Source organism: Ixodes scapularis, unplaced genomic scaffold, assembly GCF_016920785.2.
Source record: "Ixodes scapularis isolate PalLabHiFi unplaced genomic scaffold, ASM1692078v2 PGA_scaffold9__187_contigs__length_104089568, whole genome shotgun sequence".
In the NCBI taxonomy this organism is placed as follows: domain Eukaryota; kingdom Metazoa; phylum Arthropoda; class Arachnida; order Ixodida; family Ixodidae; genus Ixodes; species Ixodes scapularis.
The window spans coordinates 81,459,526-81,479,104 of record NW_024609884.1 but is presented as its reverse complement, the minus strand read 5'-3'; the positions used below and the strand labels follow the sequence as shown (position 1 = coordinate 81,479,104).

General features: G+C 46.4%; 1 protein-coding gene across 1 annotated transcript in view; it reads left to right on the top strand.

Moving 5' to 3' along the window:
* The window catches only part of LOC8034325 (phosphatidylinositol phosphatase PTPRQ-like), a 190,946-nt gene that overhangs the window by 152,701 nt on the left and 18,666 nt on the right, over positions 1 to 19,579 (top strand). Inside the window, exon 6 of the mRNA XM_042287453.1 lies at positions 19,011 to 19,261. Within this exon, the coding sequence (XP_042143387.1) occupies positions 19,011 to 19,261 (251 nt within the window). The remainder of the gene's footprint in view (positions 1 to 19,010; positions 19,262 to 19,579) is intronic.

Below are 19,579 nucleotides of genomic sequence, written 5' to 3'. Positions count from 1 at the left end.
TCAGCGGTCGTCCGGTGGGTGCGAATAAGTCCGCCGAATAATTTGCACTTCACGCCTTTCATGAGAAAGCGCAACGTTTTCTCGTCGGTGGTTTGCGCGTCGGCACGTGTACTTAGGCGTAGCACATCTTCAACGAAGCTGAATACGCTTGCCTGAATCCGTGCATGAAGCAGATCCTCCGCCCGCTGTCGTCGATGTTGGCTCGTAAAGGTCCGCTTCAACTCGGCCGCACAGATGTCCCTCGACGTTAGCGAAGCCTCGTAGTTTTCGAACCAGTGCCTCGCAGTACTCTTCAGCGAAAAGTAGAGGTTCTGCAGGTACTTCTCGGCAGTCCATCCGTTGCGACGTGCGACGCGCTCGTGGTGTTGGTTCCAGTCCTCGACATCTTCGTGGATCTCGCCGTGGATGCGCGTCGGCTTATGAAAGGCGACGGGCAGGTGAACGACGGGGAGGCAGAGGCTGAAGTCTCAGTTTGCAGGCCCCGGGAGGTCACAGTTGGTTTCGTCGACTCCTTCCTCTGGGGTTCCGGTAGATTCCAAATTTCGGGGGTTGATCTTTGGTGCGGCGGCTTCCTCGGGTCTCGGTTGTCTCCACGGATGGTCTTTTTGAGCCGGGGTCTGGGTTTGCGCTGCGAGTCCTCGGAGGGGTACGCTTCATTTTGCTGCAATACACCAATGAGGTAGAGTGACCCTAATTGACCGCCGCCATGCTCCACATTTTTTACCACTAGACACGTGACTTTATGGTTTTACGTCTAGATCTTAAGAAATTAACGCGCACAAGTAATTGCCTATTGATCTTTAATAACAGTTCCGAAAAGATAAGTTATGTTTCCTTTGTTTTAAGTCCAAAATGTGCTTTTAAGGCAAGCACTCAGGAAGCTTCGCAATGCCTCTGCTAGATGCCGTCAGCCGCGATGCTGTATGTTGAGCTTTTATCGGAGCTAGACACTGATCTCTGGGGCTAACGTTTTTGAAAAAAATTGTTTATCATTTTTTTACAGCGATCGCTATAGAAATCTCGGCTCAGTTTTGCGTAAAAGTCTAAGGATTTAGTACGGTCACGTGTCTAGTGATCAAAACTGTACAACATTGTGGCAGCCAAGTTGGGGTCGCTTTTGCCTGGTGAACGGGCTACCCGTTTATCGCTCTAAGCCCTTCTACCTCGCTGGGTACACACTCAGAAATACGTGGTGTACAGAGGTACATCCCCTTGTACCATGTATTTAACACCCCCAAAACTACATTTCGAAGTTCTGTCCACCGACGTCGAGTTGGCGATAACAACTTTTACGAGCGACTTGATAGTCGCTCGTAAATGTCCACAGCATGACCACAGCAAAAAATAACGTGTCAAACCCTTCCCTCCTGCTGACGAAAACTGAGGTTGAATTTTTAAAATCTGAGATAACCCTACCACCCTGACTTGCACTTCGCGTGTTTTATCTTTCCTTCTCTCCCCTTCTCTCCCCCACTCCTACTGGGTATAGTCGGCTGCTCGCTGTTGAAAGTTTACTCGTCTGTTGCTAGTTGAAAGATGTGGTTGTGTTGTCCCTGTTTTAATTGTTTATTCTTTCTTCATCCATGATAGTCGAGCGATACAACTTACTAAAATAGCTAATGTACCCATTAAAGGCTACAGTAAGGTAATAAAGGTTTTTTTGGACCTGCTGCAAAACCTCGGTAATTTGTTGTAGTCTTTGATACACACATTAGCTATCTAGTGCGTTATATCCAACGGCTATCAAGTCGCCTATAGAAGTTGTTATTGCCAGCTCGACGTAAGTTGAGAAAACGACAAAATGTAGTTTTGGTATGCTACATACCGGACAAGGGGATGTACCCCTGAACACCCCCTATTTCTGAGAGTGTACGCCGCACCTCCACCAGAAATGTCACGGAGTGAGGAGAAGCGGCGATCAATAATGAACTTAAAGGTTTAATCGGCGAACCTATGCCAAACAAAATAAAGAACGAGCGTCGAAACAGCAGAAAAGCGGGCGGTGATTTGGCGGCGTAAAAGCTAGCAAGAGCGAGACAATCTCGACAAGGTCATGGGCAGCTCCTCAGCGTCGACATCGGGAAAATTCATCCCAGAAGGTTCGAATAAAGTCCCTAGATAAGAGCTTGCTACAAGTAGCGACATTCTTTGAATCGCCGACTGCGTGACGGTGCAGGTTTTACAAAGCGAATGGCGGCGCTCAGCAGAGGTTTGAACTGAATGCTGCCATTTTGTTCCAGCGGAATGTGTTTTGTCATTTGTATTGGTTGTCGTTACTTGTAATAGGAGTATCAAGGGACTTTAGGCTCGAGCACCGGCAGCACCTCCTAGACAGCCAAGCCTGCGCGTTACGTCACAAGACGTCGCGTTCGGGGGTCCAGCACGGGCACTGATTGGATGCGAGTGCCGCGTCAGCGTTCGCGCGGGGCTCGTTCCCTATCATAGTCCCACCCGAACGTTGACGCGTCACTCGCATCCAATCAGCGCCCGTGCCGGCCTCCCGGACATGACGTCATGTGACGTAACGTGCAGGCTTTAAAGCTGTCTAGGAGGTGCTGGCACCGGGCGTTCGGGTTCAGAATGAACAGGCACTTTTTGAGAACAAAAAAACTAGGACGCAATGCTAAAATTTACGCCCCGAGTAAGAATAAACGTGAATCTTCTTGAATTCCGTAACCGAGCGCTGCATGCTTGTTCGGCCCTGCGCGCGGCAATATTATGAAAAAGAGAACGGGGCGCTACGTTGTGCCTGTTGTCTTTTCGACGCCGAGATATCGCAGTTATACCTCAGTGTGTCTGTTAGAGGTGGGAGAGACAAGAAATACTCGATAAATCACAGGAATAATGCGTTGAGTGCGCAGTCGGCGTAGTCTATCGTATTTCCCTTAGCTGTGGACAAGGATACATCGGCCAGACTGGCCGATGCGTCAGTGAACAAGCACGCGAACATGCACTTTCGCTGCAGTCTACCACTAAGGGGACATTCCTTTACACTGTGTCACATGCTTCTGTCTGCCGAAATTTGATAGCATTATGATTTTAGGCATAGGGGCTGAAAAAACTGCAAGGGATTTGCTGGAAGCTATACAAGATAGAGAAGTAGGATGAGAATTGCGTCAGTGAAACACTGGTGTATTTATACACAAGGAATAAATAGCTTTTTGAGCAAGTGTTCACGCTATGACTGTGTGGTTGTTTACCTCAGTGTTTAGTTTTCAATAAATATACAGTTGAAGTTCAGCGCTCGTCCTGACCATTCCTCCCCTTGTTGTGTTTTCTTTTTTTTTTTTTTTGAGCGCTGCCACCAGTTTGTATTCGATAGCTTCACGTTTTAGCCATGGTACCTTAAACTTTTGCCAAAATAGCGAAAAATGAACACAAATCCCAAAGCGGAGCGCGCCACACGTTCAACGGTGGGTGTTGTCTGCTTCTTTAAGGTCCTCACATTGTCGGAACACGGCGGCGACAGCAAAACAACATGTTCATTAGCAGTTGGTCAACTTTGTTCTCGGTCACCCTGTTGCTCGACAAATCTGTCACATCGTGAGAATGTCAGCAACACAGGCGACAGTAACATTGTTGCCTCGATGTGGCAGCTTTCGGCAACAAAAACAGCAGCAACTTTTGATGGTCGACGTGTTTTGTGCATATCGGCGGATAAGCGAATTCGTGCTGTCAGCACAAGTTAGCAACCCAAAGAGCTTCGATTGCAGAGTTTTTTTTTTTGTTGTTTTTTTTATCAATAACGTGTTTATTTAAGAGCTTGGTGATATAAAGGCCTGGAGAACGCTATTTAACAATAATTAAAGCTGCCGTACAGTTAAAATAAGTTTATAAATGTTTTACTGCGTAATTATGGAAAGCGATTGTCGAAATGGTCACAATTACGGACGTAAACGTTCAGACGGTTGTTAAAATTAGAACTGCCCAGAGAACACCTCACATTACTGCTGGTGAATTAAATGACATGCCAACTCACCCGTTAATAAAATTTAATCAAAATCGTCCACGAAAGCGAGTTATTAAAATATCGAAGCATGAAAACGAACGCTCTGATCATCATTGTTGATGCTTGGAACTTTAAAACCGTCGCTGATTGACATCTGAATTGTTTAAAAAAATACCCTGGAGGTTTTAGGGAATGAAGTGATCACATAGCAGGCGGAAAAGTAAAATAACGCTGAAACACATTTATGGCACCGATCGTTATGAAGGCCGATTGTGTCGTTGTCACAGTTTTAAAAACACTGGCAGTTTAGCTCAACACCACGCTACAAAAGACACTCTGGGGTACTGTCGGGGCTCACTCAGTTTTTCCCGAGAAATAGAAATTACATAAAAGACAGAACCGGAAAAATACATTTAATTCGATGCCATAAATCACGAACATAGCAGCGATCTCATCTTCATCAGTAGGGCTAGCTGCTTCGTCAGCGAATGAACAACATTTTGATAAATGAAGAGTGAAAAATACTTCCCCTGCTAATCAGTCATTGGTTGATGTCGTTCCGTGGTAATTCCCGGCCCTTCGAACGCAATGGCACTTTGTAGAGTCCCATTTCCTGCGGCGCCATCCCGCTACGAACGAATGTGAACAATCAAGATGGCGGAGTGTTCCCCCTGTTCGCGCGCCGTCAGCGCGGTGTGACAGGGTGTTCTCCGACTGTCGGACAACAAATCGGCGAAGACGGTTGTCGGGCAGTAAAAACATGTTTCCCAACAGTTGCTGTTGCCTCAATGTTACACGGATGCCGAAAACATGTTTCCCTCGTGTTGATTGACAGAGTTGTCTAACTGATTCCTCAATATGAGAGCGCCTTAAGAGCTGCGGATCAAGCTGCTGTAGGCTTCACCAAAAGTGGATTGTGCTGTTTAGACTATGCGAGTACGGGCTCCTGGCATCGAGCGTGCACCTGCTTCATGGCGAACGCTTGTTCTGTCAAAGCCCCTGCTCAGTCTGGAATCCAGAGGCAGTGTTTTCTTGAAATGCAGTATGCTCTACTCACTAAACACCGAGGAAGCCCATTTTTGGGCCTCCTCATTAGCTAGATGTACTACCATGAACAGATTGCATAGTGATGGGTTCTTCACTTATTGTCGAGAGACGGTCAGATTTTCTCTTCTTTTCTGTATGTGAGAGCAGCGTGAAAAACCATAAAATAAATAAGATTTATTTCATTTAAATCAGATTTTAAATGATTAAAATCTGATTACATTTGATTTAAATCAATGTAGCCAGAGAAAAGAACGATTCTTCTTCACTAAATGTATTTTTCAACATCGTAGGTTGATTGATCAATTCATCCCATCACTGATGACAATACGAAAGAAATTATTACTGTAAATCCAAAGTACCGTTTAATTAACAATTTTTTATTAATGTAATCGCCGACATACTAGATGAAAAACATATTAACTTGTTTGAGTTAGCACAAAAATGTATTTGATTTTTCTGTCGAGTTCTATCTTGAATGCAATACCATATCACGTTTCCAGTTTTCGATTCTTTCTTTTGCGTTCAGATTTTGTTGCAATAGGACGTGGCGTAGCTCGCGAATGAAGCAGGGGTAGAAATCAAGTTCAACGGTACAATTTGCTCAAAAGAGCACTTCTTATTACTCGTGTATAGCCTTATATAATTTTTTCTGGAAATGAATATTTGATTTAAATAGAAAACATATGCACATGGAAACCATAAAATGATAGAAGAACGGTAAATAAAACTATATTTACAAAATAGTTTTGTGGAAAAGGATTGCTTCAAATCATCATAGTAAAACTAGAGTCGTTTAAAATCGCAATTTAAATCATTTTGATATTTATTCCCTACCTAAGGGCTCTCTATACCGCGGCAGACGTATCTGATATCTTCAACGGTGGTAACTTGAGTCGACATGACTCATCGTATTCAGAATGCTGAATACTCAAGAGAACGACCGGTAACCTAAGTCTGGTGTTTGTATGCAGTTCCCGAGGGAACCTCCACGGCCCTCAACTACTCAAAAACGACTGGTGACGAGTACGTGATCTTCTGGGGGCCCGTCCCCTGTGAACTTGCCAACGGCGTCGTGCGGCGCTACTACATGGAACTGGACAGTCCCGACCCGTGGGAGAGCAGGCTGCTGAACCACACCACGGGGGACATGAGACTCGTCTTCAGCGACCTGCTGCCCTACACCCGCTACCGGGCCAAGGTGTACGCAGAGAACGACGCGGGTCGCTCTGAAGTCGCTGCCGAGCTCAACTTCACCACATCACCTTCCGGTGAGACATTTCCCACTGAATGGCTGACAGCGCAAATCACCGATACACGTGTCGTTCGTTTAAATATGTCTACGGTAGCAACTGTCAAAGAAAAAAGAAACGAATGTGATGAAAAATGCGTGAACGTGACTAATTAATGGAAACTTCATTAAAACCGACATATGTTTAATTCTGGTGGCATTATTCGCTTTTCGCATAGTTCGTGATTGGGCTCATTAATGCGTTATCATTAGTATCCACATGAAAGGCCAAAAAGCTAACGGCGTCCGTCTGTGGACAAAACCATGGAAAGGGAAGTGCGCCGGGTGGAGAGGAGGAGAGTAGTAAAGGATAAAGGCGAGAGGGAGGCGGCGTCACCGGGTGGAAACCAATGCGCGCAAGGATGCTGGGGCGAGTCTGAAATTGCAGGTGCATGGAGCGCGTATGCCTTGCCTTGGGCTACAAAATGGCGTGTGAACCAAGTACTAGCGCTGGTCCAAGTAGGCGGGAAAAAAGGCGGATTGTCAACGAAGGACACTGGCCGCCAAAACCGGTGGACAAGGTGAACAGCGAAAGCAGCGTCAGGCAGCGCGGAAGCAGCACCTACAGGTCGGCAGGCCGAAATGCGGCCAGCCGAGCTACAACGTGGCCAAAATGGATTTAACGCACTTTAAACTGAGCGCATAAATCGGTTTCCTTACTTATCGCATGCGATAAGTTAGGAAACCGATTTATGTCGGTTTCCTAACTTATGTCTGCTGTCGTAAATCTGAGTGCACTGAGATTTACGACAGACGTGCTCAAAGTTGGAGCATCCATTAATTGAGAGCATACATACAAGAAACCTTCGAAGGCAAAAGGAAAAAATAAAAACTGGTTTAGGCAATGAAAAATCATCAGATAATCGTTGTGGGCTATTCTAGCGTTTACACCATTGAAAGAAATTGTGAAATGGGAAGGAAATAGAATTGGCTTACCTATTCTTTACTTCATATGGCCCAAATAAGCGCCACGCTAACACATAATTTTTTTTAATGTACGTGCAAAGCGCAGTGAAAATATAGTTTTTGAATTACTCAGGTGAGCTGACCGTTCGGCTCCGTCTGGACACTCCCGACGGTCGGTGGACGAGACTGTGGATAGTCAGGTCCGCTGAGGACCACGAGTGTCTATGCGGCGTGCAAGTTCGTCTGCGTCTCGCGCATCTCGTGTGCTTGTTTCCCCCGAACTTGAACCAATGTTGGCGGGAGCTTCGCTGCCTTTTTATCGCGCCTTATCTACGCGTTCTCTGTATCGGCCTTTGATTGGCGTTCCCCTCTTGGCGTTCCGATGAGCAAAGACGCGCATTAGAATACTTGCTCGCCTTATAGAAGTTCAGCGGGGCTTCCCACGCAGGGACGATAAGCATCGAACGCTAGATATTTAACGGCAGAGTTGGCGGCATAATATGACGTTCCAGCAGGCTTCCGTCCACTTTCTTACTTTTGGAAGAGGCAGCGGTTATCAGTCCGTGAGTCCCTGTAAGGTGCCTCTGAAGAAGGACACAGAATATTAGGCGCTTTACAGGCGCTCGACAATTTGTGAGCCACGGAACCACTTGAAACCGTATACCCTGCCATATTTTAAACCAATTAAAGTTAGACGGTTGCGAGACACAGGCAAACGCTACCTGCCGTTGCTTAAAGCAGTCCAGTTCAAGTGAAACAGAGTATAATAAAAGAGCCAACAAACAAAGATCAGCAGAGGGTTACCTCTGCGTTATTTCTTTTTCCATGCAGCGCCCAGCGAGGTTCGGCAACTTCAGATGACAAGACGCTTCGCACGGCAGGCGAGCTTCACCTGGTTACCACCTGCCACGCCCAATGGTCGCATTCGTGAATACGGCGTGGCCTACAGACCACTGCGCCTGGGCCTCCCGTGCAGTCCGATCGAACAAGCAGAGACCAAACTAATTGTGCCCATATCGTCGCAGCGCGTTAACCTCGAAGAGTTACACCCATACACCGTCTACATGATCTCTATACACGCTGTGACCGTCAAACCCGGTCCAGAGCTCACGACCAACTTCACAACGGAGCAAGACGGTAAGTGGACGCGTCTTTTTGAAATCGCAGCTTCTGGAAGATAGCTTATTCGCTTCTATCCAAACGCGTCTCTTCTGAGCCTTCATTCGATAACTAATCAACGCAGCGATGCAGGCGAGTTGGCTCATGATTACAAACTGGTGGCAGCGAGCAAGAAAACACAGAAGAAGGGAGGAATGAAGAGGGCGACCGCAAAACTTCAACGGAACGTTTAATAAAAAATAAAGCACGGAGGTAAACAACCGCACCGTCATAGCGTCAACACGTGCTCAAAAAAGTTATTCCTTTCCTGTGTAAATACACCGATGTTTGACACAATTATCACCCGTCGTTCCTATCTCGTAGGCTTCCAGCAATTCCCTTGCAGTTTTGTCAGCCCCTTTGCCCGAAATTGTGATGCTGTCAAATTTCGGCTGACACATGCATGTGACACAGTCTAAAGAAAGGTGCCCCCATGTGGTAGACCTCAGCGAAAGTGCATGTTCGCGTGCTCGATCATTGACACATTGACCAGTTTGGTCGATGTGTCAAGGATTACCGGAATACGATACACCACCCCGGCTGCGCACTCAACGTACAGGTCCCGTCAAAGTAAAACGGAGCGCCGGAGCGGCAACCGGACTGCATCGCCGCGCTATCTAGCAGCGCCGGCTGCAACTGATACATGCCGTCTGCGCGTGCGCGCGTGCCGTTCGCAGTGTCCTGCGTCTTTCTTCTTTGATCCTCGCATTATCGGCGTCTCGAGCTACCAAACGCTGTTCCGATAAACACCGCTAGGTGTTCGGCTCGGGCTCGCACGGGGAGATAACACTGAAGGCAAGTGGGAGAGAGGGGCGAGTGTTGTCGATGACCACCGCCCCTTGTGCTATCATGGCGTCGATTTTAGGAAGAGCGTTGCGCCGCTCAAACGACCGATAATGTGTGGGTGGGAAGAAGAAAACGGAGGCCCCAGCGGAAGGCACGTTCGCGTGCGCAGATGTCGCCTATCAGTTCCAGTTGGCGCTGCTAGATTGCGCGGCGATGCAGTTCGGTCGCCGATCCGGCGCTCCGTTTTACTTTGACGGGACCTGTACTTATTCCTGTGATTTTTCGCTCATCCGTTGCCCCTCTCTCCTCTGTCAGTCACTGTGGGGGTTACACTTTTAAAAAGGCCCGTGCGTCCTCTTTCCCGTACAACACTCGGAGAGCCAATCGCCGCAACTTACGGAGGCAGCTCAGCGAATGACAATGCCGAAACATATGTTTAGACCAAAAAACGCAGTCTGAGTTGTGACATTCAGCAGTGCAAGCGTGACGTTTAGAATTGCTTAATGTCACAACTCATACTGCGTTTTTGGTCTAAACATATGTTTCGGCATCGTCATTCACTGAGCTGCCCCCGTAAGTTGCGGTGATTGGCTCTCCAAGTGTTGTGCAGGAAAGTGGACGCGCCGGTGTTTTTTAGAGTGTAACTGCGACATCTTAGGAACCTGGCGCCGAAAAGACAACAGGCACATTTCAGCGCCCCGCTATCTTTTTTTATATTATGAGTCGTGTCGGTGTCGCAGTTTTAAAAATACTGTCAGCACTCTAAAAAATGCCTGCGCGTCTACTTACCCGCAAAGCACTCAAAGAGCCAATCTCTGCGATCTACGAAATCAGCTCAGCGAATGATGAGGCGGAACAAAATTTAGTCTGAGCTGTGGTATTACGCAATGCAAGCATGACGCTTTGCATTGCGTAATGCTATAGAGTAGGCTCCATTTTTGGGTCTAAACGGATGTTCCGCCTGGACAAGACACTTGGACATTTCTAAAGGATCTCCTTCCTTCCTCGGCTCCGCCCTCTTTTCTGCCAGCCACTTTCTGTGGCCCCTCGCGCCCCGCTTGTCGGCTTTGGCGAAACAACCTCCCTCTCTCTTTTCACAATTTTTTCTTCTATCAGCTTTTATCCCCTTCCCCTCCCCCCAATCCAACGATGACCGTTCGGCCTATGGCTGTAACTCCAACGATGGTTTTTCCTCTTTTGCAAGACTTCTCTCTCTCTCTCTCTCTCTCATTTGCTGAGCTGATTTCGTAGATCGCAGAAATTGGCTCTTTGAGTGTTCTGCGGGTAAGTAGATGCGCAGGCATTTCTAGAGTGAAGTTCAGCTCAACACCACGCTACAAAAGTCAAAGTTTGGCGTACTGCCGGTGCTGACTTATGACTTAATTTTACACTAAAAATAGGAATTACATGAAAGCCAGAACCGGACAGAAACATTTCATTCGGAGCCGTAAATCACGAACTTAGCAGCGATCTCATCTGCCTCGGTAAAGGATAGCTGCTTCGTCAGCGAATTAAGTACATTTGGATAAAATAAAGAGTTGAAAATATTCCCCTTGTCAAGTTTTCTAATCACGGTCACTGCATGATGTCGTTCCGTGGTAATTCCCAGCCCTTCGAAAGCACCAGAACTTGCAAAGTCCTTTTCTTGCGCCGCCACGCCGCTATGAACGAAGGTAAACAATTAAGATGGCGGAGTGTTCCCATGTTGGCGCGACGTCAGCGCGGTGTGACCGGGTGTTCCCCGGCGGTCGGACAACAAATAGGCGAAAATGGTTGTCGGGCAGCCAAACCATTTTTTTCCCGACACTTGCTGTTGCCCAGTCTTGTACACGTTACTAAAAAAAAGTAATCGATTACAATTACTATTACTCTTGGCTAAAAAGTATTCGATTAGATTACTTGATTATTCGACGGCAAAAGTAATTGGACATTACTTAAAGAAGTAATCGTTACTTTTCCGATTACTTTTTTGTGTGAAGACACATCTTTAGCGCTCATAACAATGAACTACTTCCTACCTATATTTCACATTTGCACAAGTATTGAAGAAGAAAAACTGGCTTCCTCTTCGTGGTCGTTGCACCTTCACAATGCGGACACAAGTATAGAATTCGTTTGAAGCAATTTAATGATTTGGGCCTTCGCCAGTGTGTGTGTGTGTGTGGGGGGGGGGGGGGGGGGGGAGAGAGAGAGAGAGAGAGCGGAGGGGGTTCTAGATCTTGTCAAGCTTGAGCAAGGGATGTCGCTCAAAGTTTGCGTCGCTCATTTTATTATTCACATGTGTATGAGCTCGCATGTTATACAAAAAAGCAGCAGCTCTAGGATTTGAAACGGATCATGTGTAGTATCCATTAGCGGAAGAGATCGCCCCGACCACTTCTCAACTCGAAACATTGCTTGTCACAAGGAAATATTTCAACTGCCTTTGTTATATTTTGTATCCGCTTTAGGCATTCTTCGGTTCTAGTTCTCCTACGGGCTGCGAGTAGGTACCCTAAGCAGGATTTTTTTAATTTGTTTTTTATTTCTGTTTTTGTTTGCGTGAGGGAGATAGTTTGAACGAAGGACTCACAAAGGTACATTCTGCTGCTCAAACTTTGCCCTGAATGGCCTCTGTCACGCACTGTGGCTTCCCTGGGGCTCCCCACTCCCAGTCCCAGCTCGAAAAAAAACAAAAAAAAAAAACGGGCATTCCACAAAAACTGTACATAGAAAGAGATTGACCTCGTTCCCTATAGCTCCGCAAAAATCTTTCTTTTTTCCGTTCGAAAAAAAAAAGCAAATTTTATTTTTGTCATTTTATAAAAAAAAAGGCGTGTGCCGGGGGGGGGGGGGGGGGGGGGGGGTCCCGTGGACAAATTGTAACGGTTACAAGTAATTTTATTACTTCAAAAAGTAATCAGATTACTCTTGTGATTACTGCCTAACAAAAGTAATCAACTGATTACAAAATTACTCCAAAAAGTAATCGATTACAAGTATATTGATTACTTGTAATGCGTACGGTACAAGTGTGCGTTGCCTCAATTTTACACTGTTGCCGAAGACATATGTTTCCCTCGTGTTGATGGACAGAGTTGTCCTACTGATTCCTCAATATCAGAGCGCCTTTAGAGCTGCGGATCAGGCTGCTGTAGGCTTCACCAAAAGTGGATTGTGCTGTTGAGACTATGCGAGTACGTGCTCCTGGCATCGAACGTGCACATGCTTCATGGCGAACGCTTGTTCAGTCAAGGCACCTGCTCAACCTGAAATCTTGAGGCAGAGTTTTTTATTTTTTTTATTTGCAGTATGCTCTAATTGCTAAACACCCAGTAAGCCCATTTTTGGGCCTCCTCATTAGCTGGATGTGCTACCCTGACTATATTGCATAGTGGTGGGTTCTCCACTCGTTGTCCAGAGACGGTAAGATCTTTTCTTCTTTTCTGTATGTGAGAGCAGGGTGGGAAATAAATCATATTTTATTTTATTTAAATAAGATTACTCTAGCATCAATGTAGCTAAAGAAAACATTCTTCACCACTAAATATATTTCTCGACATGGTAAATTGATTGATCAATTCATCCGATCACTGATACCAATGCTCTAAAGAAATTATTACTGTAAATCATGTGGTTGGTTTGCCTTGCTGCATACCCAACCCGGAGGAACTACATTTAATTGGACATGGACGAGCTGATCAAAATACCAACATTGTTACCGGCGGCGCTTGATTCCGGGCCGCGACTCCATGAGCGCCGCCTCTGATCCACCTTATCTCGGCGGTGCGCGCGATGTGCGCGTGGCCGAATGGACTCCGCCGCCACATGGGACAGTTCGCCCCCTGTGCCCCATAGTGGGGCAATTGGGCTATGGAGCCGCCATGGTGCCCACAGTCTAAAGTACAGTTTAATTAAAAATCTTTTAATGCTGTAATCTTCGCCATACTAGATGAAAAAAGGTTGACTTGTTTGAGTTAGTGCAAACATTTATTTGATTTTTCTGTCAAGTTCTGACTTGAATGCAATAAGACATTATTTTTCTAGTTTTCGTTTCTCTCTTTTGCGGTCAAATTCTGTCGCAAGAGGATGCTACGTAGCTGGAAAACGAAGTAGAAAGTGGAAATCAAGTTCAGTGCTCCAATTTTGTCAGAAGAGCACCTCTTTTTGCTCGTGTTCAGCGTTACATAATTTTTTTCCCATAATGATTATTTAATATAAGTACAAAACACATTCACATGGAAAGCTTGAAATGATAGACAGACAGTAAATTAAAAAAAATACATTTCGGAAATATTTTTCCGGGGAAGTTTTGATTTCATTCATCATAGTAAAACTGGTCTCGTTGAAATCACGATTTAAATCATAGTGATATTTATTCTCAACCCTGCGTGAGAACTATGCGGCAAATGTATACAATATCTTCAACGGCGCTAACTTGAGGCGACATGTCTCACCGTACTCAGCATGCTGAATACTGAAGAGAACGACCGGTAACGTAAGTCTGATGTTTGTGTACAGTTCCCGAGGGAACCCCGACGACCCTGAACTACTCGAAAGGGGCTGGTGACGAGCACGTGATCTTCTGGGGGCCCGTCCCCTGTGAACTTGCGAACGGCGTCGTGCGCCGCTACTACTTGGAACTGGACAGCGCCGACCCGTGGGAGAGCAGGCTGGTGAACCACACCACAAGGGACATGAGACTCGTCTTCAGCGACCTGCTGCCTTTCACGCGCTACCGGGCCAAGGTGTTCGCAGAGAACGACGCGGGTCGCTCTCAAGTCGCTGCCGAGCTCAACTTCACCACGTCGCCTGCCGGTGAGACATCTCCCACTAAATGGCTGACAGCACGAATCACCGATACAGATGTCGCTTGTTTAAATATGTCTAAAGTAGCAATTGTCAAAGAAAAAAAAACGGATGTGAAGAAAAATGCGTGACGTGATTAGTTGGCAACTTCATTAGCACCGACGTTTGTTTACTTCTGGTGGCATTATTCGGTTTTCGCGCAATCCCTGATTGGGCTCATTAATGCGTAAGCAGTCGTACCCAGATGACAGGGAAAAGCTAACGGAGTCCCTCTGTGGACAAAACAATGGAAGGGGAAGTGCGCCGTGTAGAGTGGAGGAGAGTAGTGAAGGACAAATGCGCGCGCGGATGCTGGGGCGAGTGTGAACTTCCTGGTGTGCCGAGTGGGTATGCCTTGCGTTGTGCTGCTAAATGGGGTGTGAACCAACTACTAGCGCTGGCCCAAGTAGGCGGCCAAAAAGACGGATTGTGAACGAAGGAGACGGGCTGCCGAAACCGGTGAACAGCGAAAGCAGCGTCAGGCAGTGGATGCCGCTCATAAACGTGTGAGGCGGGCGAAGGAAATAGAAGAGCGGAAGCAGCGTCTAGCTCGGCTGGCCAAAATGCGGCCAGCCGAGCTATAGCGTGGGCGAAATATAGATTGAACGCACTTCAAACTGACCGCATACATCGGTTGCTTAACTTGTCGCGCTGGGATTCACTAGAGAAGTGCTCGAAGCTGGTACTTTCATTAATTGTGAGTATGAACACAGGAACCTGAGGAGTCAGAAGGAAGAAAATAAAAAATGTTTTTTTTTTTCTATGGAAAAATGATTGCTAAGCCTTTTATCTTAAAAATCATCAGAAAATCGTTGTGCGCTATTCTGGCGTTTACTACGATTGAATTATTTGTGACGTAGGAAGAAAGATAGAATTGGCTTACATATTCTTTACTTCATTTGGCCCCAATAGGCGCCACAGTAACACATATATTGTTTTAATGTACCTGCAAAGCGTAGGGAAAACGTAGTTCTTAATTTTTCTTGGTTCACTCTGGTGAGTCAATCTTTCCACAATTTTAGAGAAAGTTTCCACCAACTTCGGGCACCTGTTTAGTAAATCCTAGCGCGATACGTTAAGAACCTGATTTATGCCGTTCCTTCAAACTGCCGTCGATCCCTTTGAGCGGTAGACACCGAGCGTGTCGCGGAGCCCGAAAGGAGACCGCGATACTCCGCTACCACACCTACCTTGTAACCGACGCCATCAACTTCAAGAGAAAGTAGGCACTCCTAATCTACCCCTTCAGGCGCGAGGTAGACATTCTGGACAGCGACAAAAAATGAAATAAAAATTTATTGGTGGAGTAATGCCATGACCCTTGAGAAACGCCAGCGCTGAACCCGCGACAAGAACAAAAAGAGGAAAAAAAGAAGAAGCAAAAGAGCAAGCCAAAAGTGAAAGCCAAAACAGAAAAGTGAAGGGGTCAGCCTTAGTGTTCCCCAAATGTTTACGTCTGGAGCGCTTCCCAAGGGTTATGCTAACGCATTCCTAAGCGCTCACCACTTGCTTGTATAAAGCGGACCGCCGCATCAATGACATTATTCGATGCTCGGGATATAAAGGCTCTGTAGCTGAATAAAACCTTCCCAAACTATTGTACTACAATGAAACGTGATGGACACAAGTGGATTCCGCCCGTGATTTTTGCTACGACGGTAAAGGCACGGATGTGCCTGAAAATCAATTTTGGTTACCGTTTCTGCGTCTCCTATTGCGAATGTTTCCAAGCACTATCACAAGCAATACGGGATAGCGCTCAGGGTTTTGAGAGCTAGTATATTGTGCGAAGTCGTCCGAATAAATACTACGTGCAGTTTCTGATGACATGCAATAAAGTGTGTATCCCAGGCTTACTCACAGGGTAAGGTATTGCGCGCAAAGCGTGAAATGCGTAAAGGGTGTGGTCAATGGGATTTTAATATAAAATGCGAATAGAGCAACAGTATGAATATCCGAGGTCAAAGAAGCACTGGTACCATTGGCGCTTTTCATTTATACGCTTCGATCACGAGGACACGTCCAGCCGATTGTTGAAACTCCTCGAACTTTTTTTCTTTTTAGAGTTTATAATGTAGCAGAAAAGACAGATCGTTGCCGAAACCACGCCTCCAAAACGCGCTCCGCTCTCTACCACGGGCAGGGCCTGTGAGACAGCAGAGAGGATGCTACTCATCTGATTTATAAATAAAGTGCTGATCTAACGACGGTGTCACCTGCCACCTGTCATTAGTCGCGTAGCACAACGCGGAGGGCGGATTGGTTAAGGCATATCACATAATTTTTACTGTAAGAAGCGAAAGTATGCAGGCGAGCTAACTAGGAAACTTCATAATCCAAATCCAGGGTCACGTAGAAATAAAATTGTCCGTTATTTTATTTCTCCGGGTATCAGAGTTTGGATGGTGAACTTTTACTATGACGTCAGGCGTTGGTGGGGCGAAGCGTTCCTTGGTGCGATGGTGCGTAGAACACTGTATACAGTCCTGGACAGCTTAAGAAATCGAGGGCGTTCTAAGCATCTCAGTATCGCTCTACAGACATTCACATTGCGGCATTCGCTAATAAGAACGCCGAAGAGCAAATCACGAGGCATGAGCATGATTTCTTAAAGAAACACTGCAATGAAGACAAGTTTTTTTTTCTTTTTTAAATGATCTAGATGGGACACGTATATTAAAAGAAAATTTTACCACGAAAAAGCAATTTTTTTATCAATATTTACGCCGTTAGGCGCAATTTAGGTACAGAAGGTGGAGGTCCCAGCCCGGCTAAGCCTCGCCCCGTGCTTACAAGGTGCTCGCAACTTTCATTCGCTCGAGATCTAGATGATTGGCGTGTGAAATTTTGGTTGTAAATTTGTATCTCCGTGCCGTAATAGTATTTTGATCGACCTTTTTATGTTTGAGAAGCGAATAACCAAGATAGAGTCATCATTGTTTTCAGATGTATTCTGAGATTGCTTCTCCCGCTTTGGTTTGAAACGTTAACAAACATGGCCGCCGGCGTCTGCGGAGTGCTGAACTATGGTGCCTGGAACGCGTCTCCGACTGGTGTGTTTACCGCGGCCAAAAAAGTGGTCCCTCGATTTCCGCCTGATGACGTCATAAAAGTGTCATGCTGTCGCCGGTCGCGACCCTCGCGGCGTCCCAACAGCTGTGGTGCATGTAGCAGATGCCTGTTCTGCTGCAGGTCGCTTTTCACTGTGACAGTTCACAGAAGCTCTAGCAGCCGGAGTTGGGACGTCTAAAGGGACGCCGTGACGACAGCGACACTCGCGTTCGCTCGTGCTTTTCGCCAGCATTTCTACGGCCAACCGCCAGGATCGCGACAGGCAACAGCATGACACTCGCGTCATTTGTTGCCACATCGGGACCACTTTTGATATATGGGCGGGATAGGACGCTAAACACACCAGTCAAAGACGCGATCCAGGCACCATAGCTGAACGAGCGAAGCTCGTTCAGCACGTCAATTTTAGTGATTGCGAGTGATTTTGAATTCACAGACGTATTTAGAGGAAGATCTCCTCAACCGACATAGTTTGCAGCAACTAACTTCCGGAAGCACGCGCCTTCGAGAGTGCTGTGCGGATGCTCGTTCAGCGGGACTGGACTAAGCCTAGCGTGCCAGATCAACTATTTTGATCGAATTGGCTTCATTTCTTTCTTTGCGCGTGTTGGTGCTGCATAAGGATGTTGGTTCCCGTAAAATCGGCCCCGCTGCTCTATGAATTGTGGAACTGCCGAGACTGCGACCATGGTTTCAATACCGTGAAAATACCTTCACGGGTAGAATTTTGCAAGCTATTGGTAGGACGCAATCAGGCCTTCGGCTGGCATGAAATTTTTTAGGTATGCTATTCACATTTCGCATCGAAAGGCAAGTAGCTCTCAAATTTTGCAGTGCACCTAGCCTACCAAAGCAAATATTTTGACGTCGCGTTTTAATTGTGCGTCATGACGCTCACCCAACTTGCACCCGAAATCCATGTGAAAAAAAAAAGGAAAAAAAAATAGCAAGAACAGAAATCCTGGAAGACTGCATATTTATTTTGATGATGTAGAGTGAGCCATGACCTCCACCTAAATTGTGCCTAACGGCGTAAATATTGTTTTTTTTTAATTATTTAAAAACAAAAACGTGTCCCATTTATGCCCCTAAAAGAAAATTCCTTGCAAAGTCCCTTTAATCCGTCAGTCAACGCTGCCACGACAGCTAACAAGGAAGACCTGTCCTTTCAATGACCTGTGATGTGCATGTTATTGGATAGCTCGCATCCACTCTAGAGCAGGTTCCCGACACTGTTCCCATATTTCTCTTTGTGGTTGGAGTTGCGCAATCCGGACCAATAGGTACTGTCACTTTCTTCGCGTTTTGGTAAACTCGACTCCCCCTCCTCCACGTTTTCCTTTTTGGGATTGGCACTGAGATAGCCCAATATCTGTGCATTTCGTGGACACTGCAAATACAGTGAACGACTTTATTTTTGTAGGCTCCATGTTTCGAGAATTCGGCGAATTCTGCTTTTCAGGAATATTTCGCGGGTACGAGATTTCGCGCATAACGGCGGATGTTATGCATTTGTTACCATTTTAAAACATATTCGCGGGACTTATTTTTCGCAATATTGTATAATTCGCGAAATTCGCGAAATTCAGGCCCTCGGAAAAATGAAGTTGTTTACAGCATCTCCACACTGCAGTGTAATTACTCGTGCAATGTTGTCCGAACCAATCGCCTGGAGTGATCAAGATACAAGACGCCTGTATGGTGACAATGAAGGTTGTTTATGTAGGTGCTTCTAGGCACGAAATACATGCCGATTTCTGTCGCCGAGTGCCCTATAGACAGTTATGGACTATAGCGTCTAGGATCATATTAATTGTGCGAGGAAACATTTCATTGTTGTGGGTGGTTTCCTGTGGGACCGGAATAGTTTACCTGCCTTGCCGCCTTGGGAATGTCTTTAAGAAATACTGGAACAGACAGGCAGACTCTGCAGCGTGTACCAGTCTTTTGAAGCGTGCTCCGTCGTTTCCATTTCAGCTCCTCCACCTCCCAGGAACCTGACGGCCCATCAGTTGTCTCGAACGACCCTGTCTCTGTCGTGGTACCCTCCGTACCCGCCACACGGTGTACTGGAGCGTTACCAAATCAAGTTCCGGACGAAGGGCATTCGCAACAACTCTGCCCTGCTCAACGTCGACCAGTACCAGTGCTCCTCCGAGAACAGCGACTTGGAAAGACACTGCTTCACTGTGACCAACTTGCTGCCTGTCACTATCTACCGTTTCTCGGTGAGCGGAGTGCGGCGAGTTCTGCGTTTCGCTTCTGAAATGCTGTTCTTTCTAGCGGGAGTTATTGCCCTTGCAGTAGATAACGCAGCTAGGAATAACAAATAGAATAACAAATAGCTTGCTGGCCCCAACAATACAGCTTCGCTGGGAGAAGCACAACGGTGATGCCTTGTTGGGTTGATGTAAATTCATTATACTGGCCACCTCATCCCTTCAAGCAAAAGTTGTCAAAGCCTTGATTGGAAGAAATCGTACAATTAATAAAAGCCACATATTTACCTACCTGCAGGCCACGACGATCAGTCCTTATGATTCATA